Source organism: Polypterus senegalus, chromosome 2, assembly GCF_016835505.1.
Source record: "Polypterus senegalus isolate Bchr_013 chromosome 2, ASM1683550v1, whole genome shotgun sequence".
Classification (NCBI taxonomy): Eukaryota; Metazoa; Chordata; class Cladistia; order Polypteriformes; family Polypteridae; genus Polypterus; species Polypterus senegalus.
This window is the reverse complement of record NC_053155.1, coordinates 251,988,343-252,002,467: the sequence shown is the minus strand read 5'-3', so window position 1 is coordinate 252,002,467 and position 14,125 is coordinate 251,988,343. Positions and strand designations below refer to the sequence as shown.

The window sequence follows — 14,125 nt, the reverse complement described above, 5'->3', positions numbered from 1 at the left end:
ACAGACCTAGATGTTATTGTCAGATTTTCTCTACCTAATTTATTCTGCATCTTTGTTTTCTGAGCCCACTTTTTACTGAATATTGTAGAGCCTAAGCCCATCCTGGTCATAATGATGGAAAGACAGTAATCAACCCTGGATAGAACATCAATCCATTACACATGTTATTGTATTAACACATATGTAGTTCATCGCATACATTTTTATGTCATGTTTATCTGTTAGGTAAACTCAATATATGCTACAAGTTTAAAATGAATATTTCAGCAACTGTTAATTTTAAGGGTATAATGCTATGCTTGACATTAATTAATTTATAATGGGTAATCATTTTATATTGTTAATGTTTTCCCAGTTTAATAATGCATATATTTTGGGATCACTTCTATATAAGATCATGTGCAATGTTATTTTGTACGATGGAAATTTTCATGTAATGAATAAGGTCATAGTACACAGAGTTTAATAATATTTTATACTTCTGTTTCAAAGTCTCAGTGTGACAAATGAAACATACTGAAGTTGACCATCATTCCGGTTAAGTAGTACTCACGTGAAAACCAAAACTCAAGGAAGCATTACATCAGTTGACCCAAGAAAGATCTTATACCATGTCAGTGGTCCCTAATCTACAATATTAAAATTGTTGAATTTTACATTTGTAAGAGACTACAACAAAAATTGCATGCATATACAACAGCAAAGATTTAGAGGATAATCCAGCAAAGGCCTTTCATTCACTCATGTTTTGGACATTTTATGAGATGACTCATCTTGGGATGGTGTATAATTGCAATATCTTTCCAATATTAAAAGCACTGCATTCAGAAGTGGAAAAGCAGCAGTTGTATGTCATAATAAGTCCGACAAAAATGTCCCATCTATTCATCACACTTCTAAGCATCAACTTCCAGAGCAGGGTTATGGGGCCAGTCCATCACAGGGTGAAAACACACACACCAGAGCCAATTTAGCATCAACAATTCAATAAATATGTATGTCTTTGAGCTGTTAGATGAAACTGGAGCACTCGGAGGAAACCCATGGAAACACAGGCAGAACAAGGAAACTCCACTCAGGGTGCACCAAGTATGTGAACCCCAGTCTCGTTGTTGCAAAGCAGCAGCTCTACCACTGCACCATCATGCCACCCCACAAATGCCCATTTAAAACAAATTGAAATACCAAATTAGAGTTCTCTCAAGGTTTTCCAGTTTCCTTGGATTCCCTTTCATAAGCTGATGAAGACAAGCAGGAGCTAATGCCTCAGCACTGGGCCAAGGCTTCTGAGGCCTTTATATAGACTGAGGGTGGTCCCCATAGCTGCAGTGCCAAGGAGCCCCATCCCGTTGGGCTCAGCGTATAATAGACAACGTAAACCATTGATAAAATTGATATAAAATAACAAAGAAACATAATTAAGAAACAAGAACATAAAGTAAAAATAAACAAAAAAGAAAACAAATGCAATTCCATAATGAAAACACAAAGTGTATCATAATGATAGAATAAGCTGAAATGCAATAATTAAACTAAAGCCAGTGACGGTGCCCCACTTTAAGCATAAGTTTAATATGTCACTGTGCTCTGTGCAAATCTATCTTATAAAAAGTTGATTTTGTTATTCACATGTAGTAAAGCAAGCACAAGTGTAAAGCTGTTAGTTTTGGTAAATTTAAGTCCTTTGAGTATCTCGCCGTTGTTATTCATGGAGATTCTCACGTTCTAGTTTTATCCGTGTATAGACCTCCTAAATTTAATGTGTCTTTCTTTGAGGAATTCTCAGACTTAATGTCAATTTTAATTACGAACTATGACACACTCTTAATAGTCGGCAACTTTAACTTTCATATCGATAATCAGTGTGACCTAAAAGTAAAAGAATTCATGAACCTCCTGGACTCTTTTAATTTTAGAAAAGCTCGTTAATCAGCCTTCACATAAAGCAGGTCATACGTTAGACTTAGTAATTACCAAAGGACTAAAAGTTGATGTGAAGCAGATCATTGATATTGGTCTATCAGACCACTTTCTTCACTATTTAATATAGAAATAATGATAGAAAACATTCATGAGAAGCATATTGTTAAAAAACGCTTCTTTGACTCATCAGCAGCTTTAAAACTTACAAACATTCTAAGCAATCAGTCCATTTATAGTGCCAACTATAATAGTGAGGATAATGTAAATAGTAAGGTGGAAAATTTTAATTCTAAAGTAAGAGCTGCTGTTGACATAGTTGCACCTGAAAAGACAGTTAAAAAATTTTATAGCTTTGTTATACCATGGAAGACCCAAAGAGTGTCTGATTTAAAAAGAACATGTCGTAGAGCTGAGTGTAAATGGAGGAAAACTAAACTAACTATCCATTATGAGATATTGAAGGTTAAAATAACAGAATACAATAACACAGTCCATCTTGAGAGGCGCTGCCATTTCTCTAATATTATAAATAACAATGCTAGTAATCCCAGAGTCTTATTTTCTACAATTGATCATCTGTTAAACCCACGTAACACAAAGGAATGCCCCCAAAATACTTCCAGTGAAACCTGTGAGAACATTGCTGTATTTTTCAATCAAAAATTAATAATATTTGAAATAACGTAGTACATCTCCCCAACACTCCGTTATAAACAAATTAAATTCTTTCACCAGGATAGATTTGCCTGATTTACAAAGAATAATCTCTCAACTGAAACCCTCTACTTGCGTCCTTGACCCAATACCAACAAGGTTTTTCAAGGAAGTATTAGGCGTGCCGCAGCAGGGAGCGAAGGAGGAAAAGAGTCGGGCAGCAACGTTTGCATCTCTCAGAGGTTGAAGACCTTTTACTCTCAGAACAGCTCAATATGGCAGATAAAATCAAAGGCAAGAAGATCATCTTTGTTGTAGGTGGCCCTGGTTCTGGAAAAGGAACTCAGTGTGAAAAGATTGTCCATAAATATGGGTACACTCATTTGTCGACCGGTGATCTGCTCAGAGCAGAGGTCAGCTCAGGGTCTGAAAGAGGCAAGAAGCTTTCTGCTATAATGGAGAAAGGCGAGCTTGTCCCATTGGACACAGTTTTGGACATGCTGAAGGATGCCATGATTGCCAAAGCTGATACCTCTGCAGGTTACTTAATTGATGGCTACCCTCGTGAAGTTAAGCAGGGCGAGGAGTTTGAAAAGAAGATTGGACCCCCTACTCTGCTTTTATATGTGGATGCTGGCGCTGACACCATGGTTAAAAGACTAATGAAACGTGGCGAGACCAGTGGACGTGTGGACGACAATGAGGAGACAATCAAGAAAAGACTGGATACTTACTACAAGGCTACTGAGCCAGTCATTGCATTTTATGAAGGCCGTGGCATCGTCAGAAAGATCAACGCTGAAGGCACAGTGGACAGCGTGTTTAGCCAGGTTTCCACCGCCCTCGACGCCCTGAAGTAAAGCAGGCCCCTCGCTCCTGTAGAGACGGCTCTAGTGAATCTGCTTCACAGACCAGGACATGTCTCAGGCTGGAAATGATCCATAAACAGATGCTTAAAAAGACAATCTTTGCCTTACTGCGGTCTTCACCTCTTTGTGCATTCAAGTCTTTAATTAAAGAAGTTGAGTGCTGCAGACACCCCGTCCATATGATTGGAATTTTAATGTAAGAAGATAAAAAAAGAGACTTATTTTCATTTATTGTAATTTTACCTTCTTGGCTTTGGCATCCAAAATATTTAAGAGAGGAGAGTATAATGCGTTTTGAAACGAGTTGTTTTTGACTTTACAGTTTCACTGGTCTCTGTAACCTCAGACGAGTCAAATTATGTAAAAAGACTGCTGCGTTGTGACACTTTGTTGTCTCTTTCCTTCCCGGTTTTTTTTCTTCCTTGTCTGCTCTTTTCTTCCCACCTCTGCTGTCATTAAATGTCATCTTCTTACCAAAAAATGCCCAGAGGGGACTGGGCGATATCATGGTCTGGAATCCCTACAGATTTTATTTTTTCTCCAGCCGTCTGGAGTTTTTTTGTTTTTTCTGTCCCCCCTGGCCATTGAACCTTACTCTTATTCGATGTTAATGTTGATTTATTTTTTTATAATTATGTCTTTCATTTTTCTATTCTTTAATATGTAAAGCACTTTGAGCTACTGTTTGTATGAAAATGTGCTATATAAATAAATGTTGTTGTTGTTGTTGTAATTGATAGTATTCTTGACATAGTAAATTCGTCATTAAATACGAGGGTCTTCCCAGACTGATTCCCTAATCAAGAAAAATAATCTTGACCCCTCTGCTTTTGAAAATATTAGACCCATCACTAACCTGCCCCTCTTAAGTAAAATTCTAGAGAAGGCAGTCATTATGCAGTTAAATGACCACCTCAATAAACATGCTGTTCTTGATAAATTTCAGTCAGGTTTTAAAACAAATCACAGCACAGAAACTGCACTCGTTAAACTAGTAAATGACTTGCGGGTAAATGCAGACAGAGGCCATTTATCTGTTCTCGTCCTCCTCAATCTGAGTGGTGCATTTGACACCATTGATCACAATATTCTTAGAAAGCGCCTTCGTCAATGGGTGGGCCTCTCTGGCAGTGTCTTAAATTGGTTTGAACCTTACCTGGCAGGGAGAAAATTATTTGTTAGTTGTGGTAATCACAACTCAAAGACACATGATATTCTATATGGTGTTCCACAAGGCTCTATCCTGGGTCCGCTGCTCTTTTCGATTTATATGCTTCCGTTAGGTCAGATTATCTCAGGTTACAACGTGAGCTACCACAGCTATGCTGATGACACACAGCTGTACTTATCAATAGCACCTGATGACACAGACTCTCTCAATTCACTAAAACAATGACTTACTGGTATTTCTGAACGGATGAACAGTAATTTTCTCAAGCTGAATAAAGAGAAAACTGCAATTTTAGTGATTGGCAATAATGGATTCAATGAGGGTATCAGAAATAAACTTGATGCATTAGGATTAAAAGTTAAGACGGAAGTAAAAAACTTAGGGATAACTGTTGACTGTAACCTGAATTTTAAATTAGATTTAATTATTATTAATCAGACCACTAGGACAGCATTATTTCACTTAAGAAACATAGCAAAAGTTAGACCTCTTATATCATTGAAAGATGCTGAGAAATTAATTCATGCTTTTGTTTTCAGTCGCCTAGATTACTGTAATGCACTCCTCTCAGGACTACCAAAAAAAGACATAAATCATTTGCAACAAGTGCAGAATGCAGCTGCTAGAATCCTAACTAGGAAAATAAAATCCGAACACATCTCTCTAGTTTTGATGTCACTACACTGGTTACCTGTGTCTTTCAGAATTGACTTTAAAATTATGCTTATTGTTTATAAAGCCTTAAATAATCTCGCTCCATCTTATATATCGGAATGTCTGACACCCTATATTCCAAATCGTAACATTAGATCCTCAAATGAGTGTCTCCTTACAATTCCAAAAGCTAAACTTAAAAGAAGTGGTGAGGCGGACGTCTGTTGTTATGCACCTAAAATCTGGAATAGCCTGCCAATAGGATATCGCCAGGCTAATACAGTAAAGCACTTTAAAACACTGCTGAAAACACATAACTTTAACATGGCCTTCCCATAACTTCACTTTAACTTAATTCTGATACTCTGTATGTTCAATTCATCATAATAACTATTCGTGGTGGCTCTAAAATCCGTAATGACCCCTACTCTGTCTTCTGTTTCTTTTTCCGTTTTTTTTGTGGTGGCGGCCTGCGCCACCACCACCTACTCAAAGCTTCATGATGCTCCAACATTGATGGACTAAAAGCCAGAAGTCAACATGACCATCATCATCAAGTCCTTCCATGAGAACCCTAAATACAAAGAGGACTGTTTGTGACAATGCGGGTTCGGCTCCACGCTCCCATCTGCTATTTGGAAGCCCTTGAACCCAACACCGTCGATAGTTATAACCGAGATGAGCTAGACAGTTGACGCAGTACCAATTGCAATTGAGCAAGGGGATGGTTCAAAAGGTGCAAAGTGCTTTTATTATAATAGTCAACAAAAACAGTGTTCAATAAAGTGCAGTTCTTTCCAAACAGAGTCATTAAATAAATAATCCATTAAAGAAAAACGTGGATGTTAAAAACAATAAATAGAACAATCGTTTTAAAACGAGGTTAAAATGTTCAACAGGAAGCAGACTTTAAAACCAACAACAAGCCCGGTGCCTTCTTTTAACTGGTGACTTCCCTGCTTCTCCCTGTCCAGGCTTCGCAACAGGGGATCCACTCTACCTGCAGCTGACCTTCTTTCCACAACTGATCTGGTGGCGTCCCGATCCCTGGCTTCGGTTCCGCTCCCTCCAGACCGAGACTTGGCTTCCCTGACGACCAGGACGCTCATGCCAGGGAGTTTACTGCCCAAGCCTCCCGACATCACGCAGCCTACTCGGCCTTACGCGGCCAGTCATCCTTCTTCCCGTCACTTCTGCTCTTCCGAACATGCTAAGCGGGAGCGACCACTAAGTACAGCCCACGGGTGTCGGCCAAACATCCCGCTAGGGGCTCACTGTCCAGTTGCCTGCGAACCTAACTCTCGCTCGCCCACTCACTTGCCCACTCTCCTGCACCGACTTGTGCATACACTTCCTGCAACATCTGTCCTCTCTTTTTCTTTCTCTCATTCTTTTTTCTCCCTTTAACCGACTCGCGCTTCTTTTATACAGCAAGGGGCCATAATAGCTGCAGCACATTAGCCACGGGAACAATCACAGATGTGGGAATCCCTCACCTGTTCACTTGGTGAGAAACACCCACACCGCAGATCGCCCCGTGGCTTGCTATGCCCTGCACGCACTAAGCCGCCGCGAGTGCGGTGATTATTTAAAAAAAAACTGCCTTTGCTGAGCGAGCTGTGGACCCATAACACCACACTTTCAGTTATGTTAGGTAGAATGCCCAGAGTGGACTGGATGGTCTTATGGTCTGGAATCCCTGCAGATTTTATTTTTTTCTCCAGCCGTCTGCAGTTTTTTTTTGTTTTTTCTGTTCACCCTGGCCATTGGACCTTACTCTTATTCTATGTTAATTAATGTTGACTTATTTTATTTTCTTACTGTGTCTTTTATTTTTCTATTCTTCATTATGTAAAGCACTTTGAGCTACATTTTTTTGTATAAAAATGTGCTATATAAATAAATGTTGTCGTTGTTGTTGTAGCCAGATCAAGCACTGCCTAGCAAGCATTATGACAAAAAAGACAGAACAGCACAAACGGAAACCATGCTCAGTCAGAATGTGGGAAGCTGTAAGCATGTACTGTTTTTATCTGTTAATTCAGCACAAAGTTGAAGAGAATGGTTGCCTTGTTTGGAATCGCATGCTCATCTGAAGGGGGCCCTGGACATGGAGAAAAAGCATAAAGCCTTGAAACATTGCCTAGCACATCTTTGAAACCATCGAATGGATGGAAGACGTCACCACCTGTTCCTGAAAATGCTTTCTGCATCTGCCGACAGACTCCACTCCTCGGGCCCCCACTGCCGTCTGAGTCTTGTCACTGGCTTCATTCGTCTTTGTACTATCTGCAGTGTAAGCCAACATTAAACAAAGTTAATTTATTTCTTCTACGTGATACCGCCGTATCACTAGGGAGGAGTATCGTCTTTTATGTTATACAGTATCTACAGTATATATATTCAGGTTAAGTAACACACCGCAATCATAAAAAGAACTAATTCCCAGGGAACGATCGCCCCCTGCTGGATACACCCATTGCAGCAATAAAGATACTTTCTGACATCATAAAACAGAAACTACGAGGACAAAGGCAAGCAATTTTACATCCTTTAATCATGGCCTAAAGGACCTACCAACAAATGAAATTCAAATAACAACAGATTTTCTTTTTTCTTCCAAGTTTGTGTTTTCTGAAGTGACAAGGAAATATTTGTGTCTTTTATAATTGCATTGGAATACCTTGTATGCCTTTTATGCATTCCTTGTTTTATGATGTCAGAGACAACTTTAAAGCTGAGTGGTTGACAATAAATGACTGTCCTGAATAACAGCTTTGATAAAACTGTCAAAATCAGATATGTGAACCAGGGTGCAGGGATATCAGCCTCTTGTGTACATACTAGTTAAAAAATAGCTAAAGGAAAAAGAATATTAGATTGCTTTATTGTAAACACTTCATAATGATTATAAAATATTTAGTCAATAATACCAGTTCACACAGAAGTCAATAATTATTTGAAGTCTGATCTAAAAAAAATTTGAAAGTGTGTATTGCAGTTTGGTCTTATAAATTATAAAACACCACTTTGCAGTGCTCCATCATCCAATCCTATGGTTTCTCTTCTCAGTGCTATGCAGATGATGCACAGCTGTACCTGTCATTCCCTCTGGAAGACAATATGGTATCATCTTGAGTCTCTGCATGTCTTAATGATAACTCAAACTGGATGCTACCATGATCTACAGCTCAACCTGGCAAAAAAAAGCTTCTTGAGATCCCAGCCAGCTAGCTTGTTCAATGCCCCATCTCTGTACAGCTTAGCTCACTGTCACTAACACCTGCTAAGTCAGTGTGCAACCTTGGAGTGGTGACTGATGGCCTGTTATCTTTTTCTGACCACATTTCTACTGTTTCTTGTTCATCCAAGTTCACGCTGTACAACATTCGCAAGATCAGACCTTTTCTAACAGAGTATGCAGCACAATGTCTGGTCCAGGATTTGGTCTTGCCATGTCTGGACTACTTCAACTCACTTCTGGCATGAGTACCTGCATGTGCTATCAAACCACTGCAGATGGTCCAGAAGGCAATGGTCCATCTTGTATTTAATCAGCTGAGATAGGCATATGTCACTCCTTTCTTCAGGTCACTACATTGGCTCCCTGTAGCAGCATGTAATAAGTTAAAGTCCCTGATGCTTGCCTACAGAGTACTCAATGGGTCAGCGCCTGAGTATATGGAGACAAGGATGAAGCCCTATACTCCTTCTTGCCCATTCCGGTATGCCAGAGAACAGCATCTTGTGATGCTGCCTCTGTGTGGTATCAAGACTCAATCCAGACTCTTCTTGTGTAGTTCCTAGTTGGTGGAATGGGCTGCCCACCTATATCTGAACTGCTGACTCTCTCAATGTTTTCAAGAAGCAATTGAAAACTCATCTGTTCTGTGAATATCTGTCTAATTGATTGGAAAAAACATTGCTCTATGATATTTTATTGTTGGATAATTTGTTGTTAGATTAAGTTTAATTGCTGTAATGATTGTAACCTATAATTGTACATTTATTAGTTAGTATAGCTTTTCATTTGTGGCAATCAACTTTAGTTACCTGTCCTAGTACACTTGTTGAACAAACAGGCTCTAGCCTAATGTTACTCGGTTATGTTTACCTCTTTTGTAAATTGATTTGGGTAAAAGCATCTGCCAAACAAATTTACCTAAATATATAAGTATCTTTTTTTGCCCGTCCAGCTGTTATGATCTTCAAACACAATTATATCTTAGTGTGACATTAAGCAGATTAAGACATGCTAACATATTCAAGATGCATCTTTCAATCTAAACCATAATATTTCTTTAATGATAAATGTCCTCAATATTAGCATATTATTCTGTGATTATGAGCTCCTCAAAATGTATGATATCAGAAGACAAATGTATAAATGTAATTAAAAGCACTGCTTCTTTAATTCTGAAGTTAAAAATGAAGTATATCAATGACTATTGCAGACAGGCTTCAGGAATGTTTGCCTAATATTCCTTCACACTTTTCATGGATATTATAATATAATTTCAATGTTATCTTTTGAAAAATATGAATGATAATCCTGTACCAAGGAATGAATTGTGTATCTAAGCTTTTGTAGAAATGAAAAAGACAGATTTAGGTTAAAAGGCACCTATGAGTTGTTGAGTACTTCCTTTGTTCTGTATCTCAAATATTGGCCTGGCCTCTTTTTTTCTGGATTACAATTAATTAACCTCTATCTTCTTAAATATTGTAATATCTTTAAACAGCTTAAGATATCTGAAAATGAAAAGCTGTATCCTTGATGTTAACTTGGCTTGGCTTTGAATTTAACTGGTTCTGATAATGAGGACAGTAGTGAGTTTTTAAGTTTCTTTTTTCTATGTTCAACTTAGTTATGTTTATGTGCGTTTAATTTAATGTATTACAGTATGTGATTTTATCCACCTCTTGGACCCTACATAATGTCACCAAATGGGTGACTATTGCAGTGACCATCCTACCTGGAATAAAATGATGTAATTTTTTAAAGAAACACAAGGTAGTGATGAGCAAAGGAAGTAGACAAGAAACAAACAATGCATACACTCTACGTGTGCTTGCTCAGGTTGTTGAACCCTGTCTGCCTAGTAGGGGTGGCTCACCCATTTTCTTGCCTATGATGTAAAAAAGTGAATTTCTTCCTAACATCCCATTTTGCTCTCACCAAATTATCTCTAATACAATTTACCATCCGACTCTTAGCTCAGTGAGCGTTTGTACTTCTGGAAGCATCACATCTCATCATTTCAGAATCATTTGTCTGGTCATGAAGAAACCTAATGTTGCAATGGAAACACTTAGCTTGATCACCTTCATGTCCGCTGTGCTGGAAACTATTAACTGAATTAGTGAGGTGCTATATTCGGTTTCCCTATGGTGTTGGTGTACATACATAGAACAAACCATATTTTTGCCACCATATAAGGGCAATTTTGTAACAGTGTCCTGTTGTCCTGAAGTAAATAGAGCAACTGACTGCTCTCATATTGCAATATGGGCACCTAGTGAAAATAAAGCTGATTCTAGTCAACAGTTATTCCATTAATGCACAAGTCAACTGTGATGCCAAGATAAAACTTCCAAATGTCGTGGCTCTAATCTACTGCTACAGTTTACTTACTGTTTTAGTCCAGCCTTAATGCTACCCAAAGCTCTGCGGTATCCAGAGACATTTCCATAGTTGTCATTGGCTTCAGTCTTTCCCTCTCACTGTCTGCAAGGAGGGTTTGGCATACAGGGCTTCTGCTAGGTTGTGTCCTAGGGAAACATTACTCATGCCGTCACTGGTACCAGGACTCATTATTGCGGCACACCCTTCTGATAACAATATATCCATCCATCCATTATCCAACCCGCTACAGTATATCCTAACAACAGGGTCCCGGGGGTCTGCTGGAGCCAATCCCAGCCAACACAGAGCACAAGACAGGAAACAAACCCTGGGCAGGGCGCCAGCCCACCGCAGGGTAACAATATATATCTACTGTACATCTACAGTATACCTATTCCTACATATACACCTGACGATGATAGATTGCGAGTGTAGCAATGATATTTGGTCCTTGATCAGATAACCTGACAACTCTGTTTATAATAACAGCATCAAATCAGAGCTCATTTAGGAGTTGTTGATGCAACTCTCTCCATTATGTTGTCACCTGCTTTTGTTTCTCCAAAGGGGAATATTGCAGGGGCAAGCACTCCGCTTTTAAGTTTGTACTCTGGTGTGGCATAGTGGCAGGTAACTGATCTTACAGTAATCATCAGTCCACATATCTGTGGACCTTCCAAATTTAATATCAGATATGATCACTGATATCCTGTCTTTTTATCGTTGCAACCTCCTTTCCTTTATGTAAGATGGTAGTAATATCCGGTAGCACACTTTTGGCTGGAACTCAACCATGGCTTCCCAAGTTTTTAAGTTCCTGTGATAGATCAATAAAATATTTTTTCTAATATCCCAACAACAAGAGTCTACACACTTATCAGAAATGTTGTGGCTCTGATCTTTTTTACAGTTTCCTTACATTCCAGTCCAACCTCAAGGCAACCCAAGGCTATTGAGGGTCTAGAGACATTTCCATAGATGGCTTCGGTCTCTCTATCTCTCTTTACAAAGAGGGTTTGGCATACATGGCTTCTGTTAGGTTGTGCCCTAAGGAAACATTTCACATGCCCTCACTGCTCCCAGGACTCATTATTTTTCCTCAGTCACTAGCCTTTATAGGGCATCTAGTACACATACAGGGCATACCACTTCCTGGTGGTATAACTTCTTCCTGCACAGGCATGATGACATGCATCATCCTTATAAGTGCATGTTTTCCTTGCTCTCACCTAGAACCTTAATGGTTCCTGACACCAGTGTGTGCCACCATTTTCTGCCTGTAAGCCCCCGTTCACTAAACTTCATTCTATGGCATGTAAAAACTACATAAGAAGTAAATGTTTACCTAATTCACAGGTTCACAAGTCAGGGTTAATAAGGCCAAAGTGGGCAATAAGTAATATTTTTATATGCTACAGTGAAAACTGATCTGTATTTCTGCACATGCTAGTAACGTAAATGTCAACAGACAAAGAATCACAAGAAGCCATCTGCTGTTTCTATATAGAAATCTGCCTCTAAGGCTACCCAGCCAGATGAATCTTATAATAAATAATTCTGTATGATGTTTTCATGTTTTATTTTATTTATTTATTTATTGTTGGGAAAAAGGAAAACAAGAAAATATTAAATTGAATAAGTGCGTGTGCTACTAAGCTACCAAACAGCATCGTTTTAAGTAATAATAAACTAATATAACTAATTCAGAATTTATTTTTATGGAAACACAAAGAAATGAATAATGAAGCAATAAAATGACATGGTATTAAAAGTTAAAAACATTGAAAATGTATTTTACTGTTCGTGGCAGATGTTTAAATATACCATACACAATTATGAACTCAGTTTACTGAATTAGCATTAGTATGTGTGCAAAAACGAGCAGAAAACAGTGAAGCGACCCTCTGCAATCTGTGACTAGCTACAGGATGTCATGGTGATGATGATGTAGATAAACTGCCACTAGTAGACTGTGTAACTTGGAGGTTTGTGGGATACCGCAGAAGGCACTAAATTAATGAGCAAAAGTCACAAGAATATTCCCCAAGCTGCCTAGCAATGGCACAGGGGTCCCATATGGTATAAAGCTCTGTAGTGTCAGTAACAACTGGAGCTACAGGTCCATTTAGCCTGGTGCAGGACCCCAGAATGCAGCTAACTCTGAAAATAAATGTCCTGGACATCCTGAAGTTGCCCCTGGATAGGGCCTTAAGCCATTTCAGCTTTTTCTGTCCTTTTAGATTGGATTTAAGATATTTACTGGAAATAACAATTCACAGAGCAGGAAGAGAAGAACCACAGACAGAGAAAGAGAGAGAGAGGAGGTAAATTGGATTGTTTTATTCTATTTATTGACTTCATTAGTTCATGAGCTACCCAGCTAGACAGAAAGGGGTTCAAAGGCAGTTTTGTAACGCCAGGAAGGGCAGCAGAGTTTTATTTCTTGTTTGATTATTTGGAACTGTGAGCGAGTCTTTTCATTGATCTCTCCCCTGTGCTTATTCTGAGTGTAATAAACACCTTTACTATTTTATTAGTTTGGTCTCCTTGGTTCATTCAGGGGTTCAGGGACTACCTACTGTTAAATTCATACACACAATAATATATAGATGATAAGATCAATCCTTTGGCAAGCAAAATCATAACAAACTTACATGATGCCACAGTAATGTTTATATTAAACATATCTACACATAGTGAAAGGATCCCGACCTCTCATCATTCAACACAGTTTCATGTTGCATGCAGTGAATGTTACATATAAAATACAGCAAGCACCAAACTGCACTTACAGCATTTAAAAAATATATATTTTTCATTTTTATGTGTCACTGTTGAAATAACTGTCCTTTATATGATATATATATATATATATATATATATATATATATATATATATATATATATATATATATATATATATATCCGAGGGTGAATGCCGGTTCCTCCGATAGGATGGGACGTGTCGCTGGGTGCGCGCGTCCAGTGAAGGGTTGTCCTCTGCGGAGGCAGAGGAAAACCACTGGGCGGATGGAGGAGCCGCCTGTGAGAGCGGTCCCGACAAGGATGACCGAACGGACATGGAACCTGCGCCGAGGTGCCGAACAGGCAAGTCGCGGGCTGCCTGTAGGGGGGGAGAGCGCTACCGGTACAGAGATCGGTGGGACGCCCAGTGCGGGTGTCCAGGCAGTGCTTCTGGCCCTCCCTTTCGTCTCTTTGCAGGACCGA

The 14,125-nt window shown here is 39.0% G+C and overlaps 2 protein-coding genes across 2 annotated transcripts in view; one reads left to right on the top strand and one right to left on the bottom strand.

Annotated features, from left to right (window-relative positions):
- The window catches only part of gpc5a (glypican 5a), a 992,726-nt gene that overhangs the window by 315,909 nt on the left and 662,692 nt on the right, over positions 1-14,125 (bottom strand). The gene's annotated exons all lie outside the window — the stretch shown is intronic.
- On the top strand, positions 2,766-3,921 carry LOC120523787 (adenylate kinase isoenzyme 1). Its single transcript, XM_039745386.1, has one exon. The coding sequence runs from the start codon at positions 2,853-2,855 to the stop codon at positions 3,435-3,437; it is 585 nt and encodes a 194-aa protein (XP_039601320.1). The 5' UTR covers positions 2,766-2,852; the 3' UTR covers positions 3,438-3,921.